Source organism: Lissotriton vulgaris, chromosome 5 (genome assembly GCF_964263255.1).
Source record: "Lissotriton vulgaris chromosome 5, aLisVul1.2, whole genome shotgun sequence".
Lineage (NCBI taxonomy): Eukaryota > Metazoa > Chordata > Amphibia > Caudata > Salamandridae > Lissotriton > Lissotriton vulgaris.
This window is the reverse complement of record NC_141693.1, coordinates 1,836,008,216-1,836,024,371: the sequence shown is the minus strand read 5'-3', so window position 1 is coordinate 1,836,024,371 and position 16,156 is coordinate 1,836,008,216. Positions and strand designations below refer to the sequence as shown.

General features: G+C 50.7%; 1 protein-coding gene across 3 annotated transcripts in view; it reads right to left on the bottom strand.

Annotated features, from left to right (window-relative positions):
• Positions 1-745: 745 nt before the first annotated feature.
• Positions 746-16,156, bottom strand: part of OSBPL7 (oxysterol binding protein like 7) — a 283,616-nt gene continuing 268,205 nt past the window's right edge. For 2 of the 3 annotated variants that reach the window (XM_086924301.1, XM_086924302.1), the window contains exon 25: positions 746-2,284. In XM_086924301.1, coding sequence (XP_086780427.1) covers positions 2,179-2,284 — 106 coding nt within the window. In that variant the 3' untranslated portion in view covers positions 746-2,178. The remainder of the gene's footprint in view (positions 2,285-16,156) is intronic. The other variant, XM_086924303.1, reaches the window with a different exon arrangement.

Sequence of the window (16,156 nt, the reverse complement as noted above, 5' to 3'; positions counted from 1 at the left end):
CAGCTGAAACGGGCCCAGCAAACAGCTCGGCCACACCCCCCTCCACCCGGGGGCTGGCTGAGCAGTTTGCCATGGCCGGTATCAGTTCCCAATCCGGTCCTGCACATGTGGCCTCAGTCAAGGTCGGAGCGGTGTAGTCTCTGCATCAGACAGGACTGTGGGTTACCAGTCATCGTCCATAATTATGTTGGCGGAATGTGTCCCGGCGTGGGTTGAGGCGCTGGGTAGGGAGTCAATATCAAAGTAGGTCCAGAGGCCTGTGTGGATCCCACAGGGCCTAACTTGTGCCTAGTGCAGACCCACCAGCAGAAGCCCACTTGGGAGGCCTCTTGGCTACTCGGCGCCAGAGGGATGCCAAAAAGTTACAGCATAGCTGCACAAAGTTCTTCAATTTGCTGCGGTGTCACCGATGGCTCTAGAAATTTCAAATGCAGTGGGACAAGGGTCGGAATCAACTCCAAAGTAGTTTGGAGCGCAACCTGGAGGCAAGATGATGTCCTCTCACCTTCTTGGGAGATCAAGAGTGGCAGGACACCGGTGCCAGCATCACCCACTGGCGCGCAGGTGTACTGCTGAAGATTTCCTGGATCCAGTCTGATGTCTGGGGTAGTATTCAAAAGGTAAGGAATCTGCAGTTTGAAGTCTATCAAAAGAGTGTGAGCCTCAGCTGGAGAAAGAGGGGTACCTTTGGTAAATGTAAGCTTGTACAGCAGTAATGTATGAAAATGCTTGAGCTGCTGCTTTTGGGGGGGGAAGAGGGTGAGCTGCTGATTTTGGGGGGGGAAGAGGGTGAGCTACTGCTGTGTGAGAAAGAGCATGAACTGCAGTTGTAAGAGAAAAGCATGAGCTGGTGACGTGGGGTGGAGTGACGTGTGAGTGTTGCACCTGGAGGAATCTACAGCTGAGGTGGGGAAGTGTAAGCTACATCTTGAGTTGTAGGAGCCTAAAGGAAAAGTCAGAGCTACAGTAGAGGAGTGTGAACAGGATAAAGTAGGGAGGATAAAATGCAGTAGTGAAGCCAATATATATATATTACAGCAATGGGCAAGAGTTCAGGTCCAGCTGTAAAACATTGATAAACGTGGGTGCTGACATACCATCCAAAGAAGTAGGGGTCCAGCCCAAACATCCAGGTTGCTTCCTGGTACGGATCTGTGGGAATGGCACTTCGGTCAAATAGCAGCCACACACCTGTCTCTACTGTCTAATGCTCATCCACCCACCCATGCCATCACCGACACCAGACAAGAACGCACTCCAGCACGCTCTAATATTTTACCCCTTTTCCTATATTTGGTTCTTTAGTACAATTGGACCCAAGCACTTCTTGATCCAGAGTATAGACCTGTGTCAGGTTTTGGTCCATGGGACTGTAGCACTGAGCCGCCCCTTTCAAATCCATGAATTTCAAAAGCATGCACGGCAGGTCTTTGCTTCTTCGTACCATCATCGCTGGGAATGTTTTGCAGGTCATGTTTTTGTTTGAACAAATCCTGCAGATATAAGTGCTGGGACTACTGGGCTGCGGGAGGCACATGGGCTGGGATCAGACAGCCTCGCCAGATCAAGACCCCTGCATAAAATATCTGGGAGGGGTCCTCCAACATGATAGGGTCAGCTGGCCCCACACATGATTCAAGTCACCTTTGCTTTTGAGTTTAATAGGAAGCACATGTGATAGAGTAGGTCACACGTCATGTAACAGTTATTCCTGTGGCCTCAGACTGTGCAGTTCTTCGTGAGCTTGGCTCACTGACGCGTTAACGAAATCACAGTTCCTTCTGTCATTACAGCTCAGGTTTCAAATGTTGGTGGATGCTGGGGACATGGATCCTCACTTCACACTACTATATTTACATTAGTGAGATTCCGGTGGTCACAGCTGTCACACTGTAGTTGGAGCACCAGCATAGTGAGCGATATATAATGTTATCACGCACCACAGTTCCTCCATGGCATAAGATTAGATAGTTTGAAGGGGAGACTGTTGGTATATCTTTGGCTATACTCCTCTTCACAATTCCTCCTGTTGTCACAGCTCAGGGTCTGAAGGGCACTGTTGGTCACAGACGCTGGACTCCAAGTTCATGTTGCAGTTAACTGCATGTTCGCCTTGGGCCGCGTGGACAGTGGATACTTGGTTGCCCACCATATTGCAGTTCCTTCTTGGACCCCCTGCTACCACAGTACAGAACAGTCCAATTTCGCAAAGCCTGGTTGCTTCCTTAACTCCCAGTAAGTGTGGTTGCTCTCCCATGCTTCTTTACTGCCGTCAACCACGCGCCTGTTGAAAGAAAGGAAAGAGTCAGAAACACAATTTGCAACCTCTACTGCATTCCATGCACAGTCACAGCAATCAATCCAATTTCAGTCTGAAGGATGTTCTCTAAAGCAAGCATACACAATACCCAATACCCAAGCATTAGTCAAGCAGCAAATCATGCAGTGTGAGCAGCGATTTACAAGTAATGCCAGCTTTGCAAATGTTTAGCTTTTATAGATTCTGTTGCCTTCTATGCTGCCAGTTGGTTGTTGGATTCGCAAATGTTTAGCTTTTATAGATTCTGTTGCCTTCTATGCTGCCAGTTGGTTGTTGGATTCACAGTTGTTGTAAAAAGTTGTGAATAATGACCAATAGATATCAACAAAGAAAACACACATACTGGGTTTGGAGTCTACCTTTTTTGCTCACTGTCTCAAACACCTTAAGCACCACAGACACATTGGGTGGGGCAATTTTTTATGTTACAGATCGCTAACTTCCTCTTTTGCACAATAGCTGTGTTGCAGATTCATGTTATTTTGATTTGTAGAAAATAATGGTCAGTGAAAAGGATTAACAGCAGTAGCAAAACCTATAAAGAAGGTAGGAAAGAGAATGAGTTACTTTCAGGAAAGTGTTTACATTGTTGTCTGATGGATAGTCCTTCAATCCAAATACATATTTGGGCATCATACTATAAGTAATAAATTACATTCCATCGAGAGAAAGGATTGCTGACAACCGCTTCATCAAGTCTGTGACCCAGACATCAATTCCACCTAGTTTCCCCATGCAACAGAGACCAGATGAGCAGCTGTCAGAACACAGTATGGAAACCTTACCAAAGACCAGTAACAGATTCTAAGAAGAAGATCTGAGGGAAGGTGACGAATAATCTGCACAAGTACCTGATAAGCCTATTACTATGAATGCACCCATCATACAGCGGCTGCCCATTATGAGAGAGGCACCTCTATTCTGAATGACTCACCATCTCTGTATGAGCTGCACTTCCTTGGTCAGCCTTGGTGTCCATAGCATGCAGGGCTTGGACTGGATTGGGTAGGAGGCTTGCAGTGTACTACGTAGACCCCAAAACCTCCAGGCACATACCTGGTAGGGGGATCGCTGCTCATACTGAGTAGCTCGAGATACCAAACTCTTTGGTATACCAAACTCTTTCAGCCCAGTCCGGAGCCACAAGAATGACTCGGGCCCGGTCGCGCCTGATCTTCTTCAGCACTCTGGGCAGAAGTGGTATAGGCAGAAAGGCGTACAACAGACCGCAACCCCACTCACGACGAAAAGCGTCTCTGAGCGAGCGCCGCCTTTGAAATTCCAACGCGCAGAACTGATGACATTGCGCCTTCGCTTCGGTGGCGAATAGATCTAGCCAAGGCTATTCGCACTGCAGAAAGAGACCGTGCGCCAGGTCAGAGTTCAGATGCCATTCGTGATCCACCATGCACCAGCGGCTGAGTTTGTCTGCCCTGGCGTTCAGAGAACCCGCCAGGTGTTAAACCACCAAGGTAATGCCTTGATGTTCCAGCCATGTCCAGAGGCGCAGAGCCTCCTGACGTACGGTCCACGACCCCACCCCGCCCTGTTTGTTGCAATACCACATGGCAGTGGTGTTGTCCGTGAACACCTGCGCTACACTCCCCCGGACAGAGGGAAGGAATGCCTTCAGTGCAAGTCGGATCGCCCGAAAATCCAATGGTTGATATGGAGCTGGGACTCCGCCGGAGACCAGAGGCCTCTGATCTCCGACTCTCCCATGTGGCCTCCCCATCCCTGGAGGGGATCCGGTTGGGGAAGGGAGAGGGATCTGCCACTGACCCAATCGCGATTCGTGAGCCACCACTGCAACTGTCGTGCAGTGCCCTCCGAGATCTGGACGTGATCGGACACGTTGCCCTGATGCTGTGCCCACTGGAACTTCAGGTTCCGCTGCAGAGCCCGCATATGCCACCTTGCATGTGTCATCAGCAAGATGCAGGAGGCCATCAGGCCCAGAAGCCGGAGGGTCATCCTGACTGAAACCCCGGATAGAGGCTGAAAGAGCGGAATCATCGCCCGAATATCCCGGACTCGCTTCTCGGGAGGATAAACTCGAAACAGCGTTGAATCCAGAACTGCTCCAATGAAAGGTTGCTTCTGAGAGGGACTCAGGTGCGACTTCGGCATATTGATGGAGGACCCTAGCAAATGCAGGAGGTCGGCCGTAGTCTGGAGGTGAGTGACAACTGTCTGGGGCGAGCCCGCCTTCAACAGCCAGTCATCGAGATAAAAGAAGACTGACACCCCTGACCTGCGCAGAGGAGCTGCTACCACCGCCATCTCCTTCGTGAACACCCGCGGGGCACTGGTAAGGCCAAAGGATAGCACAAATAAAAACTGAAAATGCTCCCGGCCCACCATGAACCGCAGATAGCGCCAATGGGCCGGCAGGACGGGAAAGTAGAGGGAATACCAACCACTCCCTACTTCCTGATCGGGAATGCACTCGATGGCCCCCTTGGCCAGGAGGGCCGTGACTTTCTGACGGAGAAGAGCCAAATGATCCCCCGACATGCGGTGGCACCGAGGTGGCATGGCTGGAGTGGAGGACAGAAAGGGGAGACAGTAACCTTGGCAGATTATCTGCAGCTCCCACTTGTCCGATGTGATGTCGCGCCAGTGGTGGAGGTGGTGATGGACCTTGCCCCCTACCGGGGTGGGGTGCTCCCTGAAGCTCGGATTAGGAAGGCTTAGAGGCGGAGGCAGCGGGGCTGGAGGTGGACTGACCCGCTTGCTGGTTACCAGACCAGTCCCTGCGGAAGCCACGTCCACAGCCGCGATGAGGCTGGTTCTGGCAGGTTTCGTGGAGGAGAGTGCTTGGGTGCTTTTACCTTGGCCACGAAAGGAACGAAACCCAGGCGTGACAGGGCTCTTCATGGAAAGACCCAAAGACTTGGCCGTGGCCCGCAAGTCTTTAAAGAGCTTCAGGGCACTATCAGCCTTGTATTAACCAACAGCAGACCAAGCTGGCCGAGCAGAACAACCTCTTGCCATATTGGTCCTGCTTCTTAGAGTCCTTATCCGGCGGAGCTGTGGAAAAGGCACTCTGCGACGTCGAGGCCTGAATGACCAGGCTCTCAGGCATGGGGTGAGTGGTCAAGAAGGCAGGATCACCAGGCGCCGGGCGATGACGCCTAGCGACGTTCTTATCCACCGGTGCCCCGAGGCCTGCCGCAACCAAGTGCCCAAGAGGACTTTGGCAAGGGCCTCATTGAAAGACGTAGATGCTGTGTGTAGCACCTCCGTTAGGACATTGGTCTTAAGGGCCACCGTAGGGAGGTCGAGATGGAGAGCCTCCGCAGCCCGACGCAGCACCATAGTATAGGTAGCGCCCTCCTCCATAGTAGGTGGAGGGGAGGCAAACCCTGGGTCAGAAGACACATCAAGTTCACCCGCATCTTGAAGGTCATCCACCCAATCCTGCCTGGAGTCACACTGCCACGCAAGTGGGTCCTAGGAGCCGTCCCAGTCCTCGTCCGGCTCCGGAGTAGAAGGAGCCGGCCGCGGTGGCAAGGCCGGAGCTGGAGAGGGGGCAAGTGGTGCCAGACGGGGGCGCATCCCAATGCGGATCCCAGGTCGGAACAAAATGGTCCGAGAATCGGGGCAGGGGTGGGATAAACTGCACCCAGTGTGGCGCCTGTGGCAGAGCCTGGGGCTGGAGTCAAGGGCAGCGCCGGGGCCGGAGCCGGAGCCAACTACGCTGCACCTTGTGGCGCCATGGCCAGAGCCGAGGGTGCTGGATCCAGTGGCTCCGGGGCCAGCGCCAAAGGCTGTACGGCAAACAGGATCTGGACACGGGACCCGCAGGCGCGCCGGCGGGAGCCCGAGGCCTAAAAAAGCGGTCCATGGCAGCAAGACACTCTTGCATCCGTTCAGGAGTCACCGACGGACCCGGGTATGGTGGGTAGGCCGCGGAACTCCCAGGCTCCGGAGGAGCCGCAGGGGCAGAGTCCCTGTCCGCCTCCGAGGAGCGACGGGGGGACGTCTGAGAGCGAACACGCATCTTCGACTTCTTTTTATGGCGTCGCTTACCGGAATCTGAAGGTGAAGACTTGGAGCCCGAGGAGCGACGGCTCCGGCCCCGCGAACGGCCCCATGAACGAGAGGAGTGCCGGACCTCCCGCGACTTCCGGCGCCGCTCCCGCAAGGCCTTCAGCCAATTGCTAGACAGTCCCGGGAGTCCTGGTCGGTCTCCAGGAAGTAGAGGCAGACATCGTGGGGGTCCGCCACTGACATGTTACGGCGGCACGACCCACAAGACTTAAAGCCGGGCATCCCTACGTGCACCAGGAGACAGAGAAGGAGACAAAAAAGTCTCAAATAGTAGAAAAAATTACCGAGGTACATGCTCAATCCGGATCAGCGTGGAAAAATAAAGAACTGACGTCAGCGCGCATGGGTGGCTCCTAAGTAGTGTGACGTGTGATCTTGGCGCATACGACGCCAGAGACAGGTGTGGAGCCGCACAAAGCCACCTACTGACACGCAGGGGTACTGCTAAGCAAAACTTTCCGGATCCAGTCTGACGCCTGGGGATATTCTAATGTAAGGAATCTATCACTAACAGGTCTCTTTCAGATAAACCCATAAGGAAAATGCTACTTACCAGTATGCATCTGTTCTTGGCATGTAGAGCTGCAGTTACACACTGTGCATAGATCGCCACCTAGTGTTGGGCCCGGATGTTTGCAGTTTGTTTTTGTCCTTAAAAGTTCTTTGGAAGTCACGAGATAGGTGACTCCTCCTTTGGACCACATTGCGTATGGGCATCGGCTCCATCCTCAGATTGTTTTTTTCCACCATCGGTCTCGGATGTGTTTCCTGCGCTCCGTTTGGAACCGAATTTCTTTCGGCGCGCAATCCTCACCCAGTTCGACGGTATTGTTCCGATCGCGCTCCCCATCAACACGATTCTTCACCACTTCGAAATCTTCGATTCTGGTCGTCGACTAAGGCCTTCGGGCCTACCTGGGCCTTACTCATGGAAAGGACGCCATTCGAGAAGTGTCCTCGATTGTGGGTCGAAGTTTCCCCACACAGATCTACATGAGGTGTGCAACCTTTGCCTCTCACCGGAGCACGAGGCCAAAGACTGTTCCGCTTGTGCCTCTTTCAGCTACAAAAAGACAATTAGGGACATTCACTAAGGGCTACCAACAACAAGGGCAGGGGCAAAACCTACAACTCCCGCTCTGCCTCCACCCCTACCCAATGACTTTCCTCCACTTCCCCCCACCATTCCACTCCTGTGGGGGGAAGACTACAACAATTCCTTCCTGCCTGGACCAACATCACATCAGACAGGTGGGTGCAACAAATTATTCAATCAGGTTACTGTCTAAAACTAACATCTACCCCCCAAACATACCACCCAAACAGCGTCCAATGTCACAAGAGCATTTATCACTGCTAAAGCAAGAAGTAATATCCTTGCTAGTAAAAAAGAGCAATAGAACCAGTTCCTCTGCACCAACAAAACACGGGAGTTTACTCCCTATACTTTCTTATCCCAAAGAAGGACGGCTCTCTAAGGCCTATTCTAGACCTCAGACCGCTGAACATATACATACAGTCAGACCATTTTCACATGGTCACACTTCAACAAGTCCTTTCTCTCCTGTTACAAAACGACATCCCGTACCTTTGTGGTAACAAATCTGTATGCATTTGACAATCCATCTAGCTATCCCTGATTTTGAAATGGGATTACCCTTATGTGGTGGTGAGAAAGACACAAAAACTTGTTTGGTCTTACGAAAGGGTTGTGTTCTCTCAATGTAGCATAGCAATGCTCTTTTGACTTCTAGGGTACGAACAGCTCTTTCTGCTACTGTCTGTGGCTGCGAGAAGAAAACTGGCAGTTCTACAGATTGATTGAGGTGGAAGGGAGAAATGACTTTGGGCAGGAATTTGGGATTAGTACGGAGAACAACCTTATTATGATGCATTTGCAAGAAGGGTTCTTGAATTGTTAGTGCTTGTAGTTCACTAACTACTACTAGGAATGCAACCTTCCATGTTAAAAATTGTAGTTCACATTTATGTACGAGTTCTAAGGGAGGTCCCATTAGCCGTGTGAGAACAACATTTAAATTCCACACAGGTGAAGGTGGTACTCTGGAAGGAATTATTCTCTTAAGGCCTTCCATAAAGGCTTTAATAGCAGGCACTCTGAACAGAGATAGATGCTGTCTGTTGTGTAATCTGCAGCTCATATGTCTCGAAGATATGTTTTTCTCTTTTGTGTGAGGTGTACCTGTCCCATAGGATAACACTGGGTTGCCTTATTACATTTAATAAGTACTAACTTTTTATTGGGAACAGATGAGCAATTTATGTTTGCTATCTATGAAAATGTAATTAAACATGATATTTGATGGTATTTAATGGCAAAGACAGATTTTAAATTACAATTGTGAAAATGCCACTTTTAGAAAGTTACAAAAAACAATTTGATGGACAGAATGTAGATCAATGTCTTACATTCACCGCAGTACAAGGATCTGGGCCTAAATCCATCGTTTTTTGCACTCCACACCACCCTGGGTCAGATAATGGCTTTATGCAAATCAGCTCTGACCCTGTGCCCCATGGGAACAGTCCAGTCCGAACTACAACAGCCATATCTTTCCCAGACCGGAATCAAGCATCCGAGGACCGGACCGGTTTCGAGGTAACACCTCTCATCAGGCCGGCTAGCTTGACTCCAGTGGTGTGGAGGCTCTGGGACCCACGTCTGAGCTACCCCAGTACACTCAGGGAGAAAATTACAAAAAACAATTTGATGGACAGAATGTAGATCAATGTCTTACATTCACCCCAGTACAAGGATCTGGGCCTAAATCCATCGTTTTTTGCACTCCACACCACCCTGGGTCAGATAATGGCTTTATGCAAATCAGCTCTGACCCTGTGCCCCATGGGAACAGTCCAGTCTGAACTACAACAGCCATATCTTTCCCAGACCGGAATCAAGCATCCGAGGACCGGACCGGTTTCGAGGTAACACCTCTCATCAGCCCGGCTAGCTTGACTCCAGTGGTGTGGAGGCTCTGGGACCCACGTCTGAGCTACCCCAGTACACTCAGACGTGGGTCCCAAGCACTCCACACCACTGGAGTCAAGCTAGCCGGGCTGATGAGGTGTTACCTCGAAACCGGTCCGGTCCTCGGATGCTTGATTCCGTTCTGGGAAGGACATGGCTTTTGTAGTTCGGACTGGACTGTTCCCATGGGGCAACAGGGTCAGAGCTGATTTGCATATCGCCATTGTCTAACCCAGGGTGGTGTGGAGTGCAAAAAACGATGGATTTGGGCCCAGATCTTTGGACTGGGATGAATGTGTGACATTGATCCACATTCTGTCCATCACTTGTTTTGGTTGCAATTGCCGCCATAAGTGCGCTGGGGATGCTCAGACGATGGTCCCAGGCACTCCACACCACTGGAGTCAAGCTAGCCGGGCTGATGAGAGGTGTTACCTCGAAACCGGTCCGGTCCTCGGATGCTTGATTCCGTTCTGGGAAGGACATGGCTTTTGTAGTTCGGACTGGACTGTTCCCATGGGGCAACAGGGTCAGAGCTGATTTGCATATCGCCATTGTCTAACCCAGGGTGGTGTGGAGTGCAAAAAAACGATGGATTTGGGCCCAGATCTTTGGACTGGGGTGAATGTGTGACATTGATCCACATTCTGTCCATCACTTGTTTTGTTTGCAATTGCCGCCATAAGTGCGCTGGGGATGCTCAGACGTGGGTCCCAGGCACTCCACACCACTGGAGTCAAGCTAGCCGGGCTGATGAGAGGTGTTACCTCGAAACCGGTCCGGTCCTCGGATGCTTGATTCCGTTCTGGGAAGGACATGGCTTTTGTAGTTCGGACTGGACTGTTCCCATGGGGCAACAGGGTCAGAGCTGATTTGCATATCGCCATTGTCTAACCCAGGGTGGTGTGGAGTGCAAAAAAACGATGGATTTGGGCCCAGATCTTTGGACTGGGGTGAATGTGTGACATTGATCCACATTCTGTCCATCACTTGTTTTGTTTGCAACTTTTAGAAAGTTGGCATTTTCCTGCCTTTATCCTTTTGGTGCCTGCAGCCTCCCCAGGTCACATGATTGGTGTAACCTGCAGTTAGACTTTGTGAATTCCTCCTAGTCAGTCACATAATAGAGGGATTAGGTGTGTCTGAATGGGCCATCTTCTCGCAGGATTGGGGGGAAGGGGAGGAGTGAGCACCTGCGCACAGCCCATTTGGCAAATGGATAGGCTGTGCTTTGCCTTCACACAAAGAGCTTGCCACTTCCACATGGTCTCTGCAGCCTGCTTGGAGATAGGGCAGGGGAGTCAGGAAATTGCAAGCACACCAAAGAGAATTGAATTGAATTTAAAAACATTTATTGAGCGCGCTTATACCCAGCGGCTTCATGGCGCTTTGAGGACTACGACCAGCAGCAGCAACAAAAAAGACAGGCTAGGCGGCAAAAGCTCTGGAAAAAAGGAAGGTTTTTAGGTTCTTCCGGAACTCCAAATAGGAGGTTGAGGATCTAAGTGTCATAGGGAGGGAGTTCCAGAAGACAGGTGCAAGGGCCGCGAATTTCGCCCCGCCTGCTTTCTTTTTTTTAAAGCGGGGTGTGGCCAGGAGTGCCATGTGGGTAGAGCGGAGTTCTCTGCCCGGCAGGTAAGGTTTGATGGCTGAGCATATGAACTCAGGGGCAGTGCCCATCCTGGCCTGGAAGGTGAGGCAGCCTAATTTAAATAAGGCCCGCTCCCTCACAGGCAGCCAGTGCAATGATTTCAGCAATGGGGTGACTCGATGGAATTTGGGCAGCCCATGGATCAGGCGGGCAGCCTGATTTTGCACTAGCTGCAAGCGGTGTATGGCATAGGCCGGTGCGCCGTTATAGATTATGTTCCCATAATCGAGGCGCGAGAGCACCATTGCCATCACAATTATTTTCAGTGCCGGAAGGGAGAAGAAGCGGGATATCTTCCTAATTGTCCGGAGGGAGAAAAAACAAGAAGAAACCACCGAACTGACCTGGGGGTTTACAGAGAGTTGGGAGTTAAGGAAAATCCCGAGGGTTTTAACTTTAGGGACCGGGGGGGGGGGGGGGACACCAAGTGAAAGGGGCCAAAACGAGGGGGACCAGGGACTGCAACCGACCAACTCTGTCTTGTCAGGGTTAAGTTTGAGGTGGTTGCAGTTCATCCAATCTTGGATGAATAACATAACAGTTTGGAAGTTCTGGACAGAAGAGGGGGAGTGAGAGAGATTAAAAATAAGCTGGAGGTCATCGGCGTAATTAAACACTGTGACCTCGAGCTGCTGCAACATAAAAATGAGGGGATAGATGTATAAATTGAACAAAAGAGGGGATAAAGAAGAGCCCTGAGGGACGCCGCACTCCACCTTTCGTGAAGAGGCAGCAAAACCAGCGAGATGGACAGCCTGTGCCCTATCACACAGGAAGGATTTGAGCCAGGAGAGGGCAGAGCCCTCTATGCCCGCCGCCCTGACACGAGTGAGAAGGATGGAATGATCCACCGTGTCAAAAGCGGCGGACAGGTCCAAAAGGACAAGGGCTTGCGAAAGGTTGGTTTCAATACCCTCGCGGAGTCCATCCATCACTGAGATCACTACCTTCTCCGTGGAGTGCAGAGGTCGAAAGCCCGCCTAGCAGGAGGAGAGGCAATGATTTGCCTCCACATAAGTGCTCAGGGTACTCGTAACGTGGGTTTCTAAGACCTTTCCCAAGTAGGACAAAAGGGAAATGGGACGGTAATTAGATGGGGACGAGGGATCAGCGCCAACTTTTTTTAAAATCGGGATGATGACAGCTGATTTGTGATGGGTGGGAACAACACCATTGCTTAGTGAGTCATTAAGGAACGTAAGGGGAGGGGTGGGGCAGGCCGAAAAAATCTCTCTTAAGACATAGGCGGGACCAGAATCCAAGGGGGAACCCGACTTCACCCGCCGAAGCAAAGGGAGGAGTGAGTCCTTGGTCAGCAAGGGGATGCTAGCCAATTTGGAGGTAGAAGGGGGAGGGGACGGATTAACAAATGTTAACGAAGGAGGTGGTATATTAATTTTAATCTGTGTGACCTTCTCAATGAAAAACTCATTTAGAGAGTTACACAGATGTTGAGAGGGAGGGATCGTTGCCGTAGCTCTGTCCGATGCTGCCAATTCATGGACGGTAGCAAAGATCTCTTTGGATTGGGACTCTGCCGCTAAAATCCTGCCTGAGTAGTATTCTGTCTTAGCCTCAAGGATGCCTTTTTTATAAGTCTGTAAGACAGAATGGTATGCGGATTTTAGTAAAGGACAATAGGCTCTCCTCCAAGCTCGCTCAGCTCTCCGTGCAGCTAGTTTTTTCGCCTTAAGGTCAGAGTTAAACCACCTATTAGCTGCATGGGCCCGCTTGACCGTAATCCGCCTCAGGGGAGCGAATTCGTAGCCCGATTGAGTCACCAATTATTAATGGATTTGAGTTGAACTGGGGCTGCAAGGCCTGAGAGGTCAGGGCTGGTCTCGGACAAGGATGAGCAGAGGGACGGCATGTCGGCTTTGCCCCATTTCCTGATCCAGATGTTCTTAGGGAGCGGGGGCTTAACCTCAGGGGATAGTGCAAGGGAAAAGGAGATGAGAGAATGGTCCGACCAAGGGCAGGGAGAGATAATGGGGGGCGTTGCAGGGACATTTAGGGCCCAAATTTGATCCAGTGCATGACCATGAATATGAGTAGGGCTATGAATGTAAGGTACAAAGGTGAGACTAATCATAAGATCAGTGAAATCCTTAGAGTGGGAGGTTTCGGCGGGGTCGTTAGGCCAATAATTAAGGTCCCCTAAGACTAAAACTGACAAATTGTTTATCGCCAGAGTAACCAGGAGATCTTGGAAACAGGGAATGAAAGATGAGGTGAGTTGAGGGGGGCGGTAAATAAGGACACAGGTCAAAGGGGTTTGGTATGAGGTCGAGCGCGCTACCAAGTAGTCCACTTCTGGGATTACGGGGGAGGGAAGAATCTGAAAATGGAGATCAGCGCGAGCTATCAAGGCTACTCCTCCGCCCATCTTGCCCTCAGGCCAATCCGCTCGGATGGCAGAATGTGAGGGGGAAAATGCGGCTAGAACGTTGGGCAGGGAGTCCACTCTGAACCAGGTCTCAGTTAAAAACAAGAGGTCAGGTTCATGCGTGTCGATATAGTCGAATAGCTCATACTGGTGTTGAACAGCTGACCGGGTGTTGAGTAGGGCAGCCGAGATGTTGAATACCGGTGTTTGAGGGTTAAAAGGAAGAGAGGGGGTGAGGAGTGGGATAGGAGGAAAGAGTGTCAGCTGGGAAACAATCTCCGGAGGAGAACAAGGAGGCGAAGTAAACAAACCAAAGGAAGTCATACGGTTGAATACAGCAGGAGGAATGGTGCCAGGGGTCCAATAGGAGCAGAGCTGTGATGGAGAGTATCTAATCAGCTGGGCAGAAAGGGGTGCCCCTAGCCCCGGTCGGCCGCGGACGGGCGCAGACGGGCTTGACTCTGGCGCAACTCCGGCGCTCCTACGGCGCCCACGCTGCGCTCGTCCGCTGCGCTGACTCATAGTGGCCGTTTAAGTAGAGGAGGAGCGTGGGGGGAGTAGCATAGATGGAGTTCGCCTGTCCTGCCCAACCAAAGATGGCGGCCGCGGCCGCTGTGAACCTGCCTAGGACGATCAGCCCACAGCCAGTCGCTCAGCCTCTGAAAGAGAAAACCAGGTTAGTGACCTGCTAACTTTGAGGGGTAAGTTAGTTCACCAAAATCCCAGCGTTAAAAGAGCGCGCCACCGCTCGCACTCAGCGCGGCAAAATGCAGTTTAAAATTCAGCAAAGCAACCATCCAGCTACCGCCAGCAAGCCCACTGCCACCGGGCTGCTCGCAATCGCAGAATGGGAGCAAGAGACACTCATAAGTAGAGGAGGAGTGTGGGGGGAGTGGCATAGATGGAGTTCGCCTGTCCTGCCCAACCAAAGATGGCGGCCGCGGCCGCTGTGAGCCTGCCTAGGACGATCAGCCCACAGCCAGTCGCTCAGCCTCTGAAAGAGAAAACCAGGTTAGTGACCTGCTAACTTTGAGGGGTAAGTTAGTTCACCAAAATCCCAGCGTTAAAAGGAGCGCGCCACCGCTCGCACTCAGCGCGGCAAAATGCAGTTTAAAATTCAGCAAAGCAACCATCCAGCTACCGCCAGCAAGCCCACTGCCACCGGGCTCCTCGCAATCGCACACGGGCTGCTACACTCTTGAAACATCTCCTAACTTCAAAGAAGGCACCAGATATAAAAACAGGGCCAACTCTTCAGTTCACATTCTGGACCTGCAGAGGGACTCTCAGAGGACTGCCTGCTGCTGTGGCCTGCTGGGTACTCCACAAGACTGCTTTGCTGCACCTGTAAGAACAGTCTTGCTGCCTGAAGCATTTCATGAACCCCCAGAGGCCAAGCCTGCTGTTTGAGCCCTGCATCTTCACCTGAACCCAGGACTACCAGAGTGACTCCAAAGGCTAGTTTGCTGACATCCTCTTCAGAGCCACAGGGACATAAAAGGCCCCCATCTTCAACCTACACCTGGACCCAGACTGAGCGAGTCTTGAACCCCTAGGAGGGGTCCCACCAGTCCTGGACCCTTGGCTGTAGTGCTAAAAGTGCTGATAAAAACAAAGTACAAAATGTATGACTTTTTGGCTAAAAATTACTTTGAGAACCAAAGTAACATCTGGACCGACCTGCTTGATCTGCCCAAGGTGCATCGTCGGTCCTCCTGACTTTGCGGCTGCTCCTGCTACGTTCTTTTCCGCAGCAGCAAATCTTGTAATGCGGTCCTTAGCCAAAGGGGAATCTGATCTCCTGGAACTGTCTTCAACTAAAGCCTCCCGCGTCTTCCCGCTGGAGATTTTCGACTTCCGTAAAAGCGTCTGCAGCCTTGCACCGCTGAACTTTACACTTTCAGAACATTTTTCTTGAAAATTCTTCTTAGTCCGAAGGTAAGCACTGACTGAATCCAATCTACTTCTTGTATCTGACCTGCGCTCCATTGCAGTGGGCCATATTTTTTTACTTTGACTCGGTATTGTGCTACTAGATGTACGCGGTTGCCGCTTTGATCTTTTAGGCGCTAGTTTTAGCAAAAAACTTTAAAAAATCATAACTCTGGATTTATTTTCATTTTGGTGTTAAATAATTTATGAAAATGTACTCTATTTTCTAAATTGTTGTGGGATTACCCTTGTGAGCTGTTTTTACTTTATTACTGTTTGTTTGCTGCATAAATACTTTACACAATGCCTCTAAGTTAACTGCTTTTTGTGCCACGCTTCCCAGGATTAAGCACAGGTCAAATTTAGTGACTTCTTGGGGTTCACTCTGCCAGGGATTGTTTGCTCTTGCTTGACCTGGTCTCACACCCCCCTCAACCAACAACCCAATTTCTCACAATTCCATTTTCCATGCTGTTGAAGTTTATAATTTTCCAGTCTCCATTCATTGTTTAGACCTTTTAGTGTGACATTTAGAAGTGATTTTGAAGGATGTCGGAATTAAATGGAGTAGCAAATGGTCAGATCAATCAACAAGTATTAGAGACTCGCTTAACTATTCTGCCTGGTGCAATAATGAGATCCAGAGTGGAGACTTTCAAGAATGAAGGTGTTAAGCAGAGCTGGATGAGATCATCGCTGCTTAGAAATGGAGTGAGATGTGAGCCCTAAGAGTTATTCACAATTCCCTGTATTAAGTTAAAGTCACTTAAAAAAGTGTTTTTAATCAGAAGGATTGTTTTTTTCTGATAAATCCAAGGG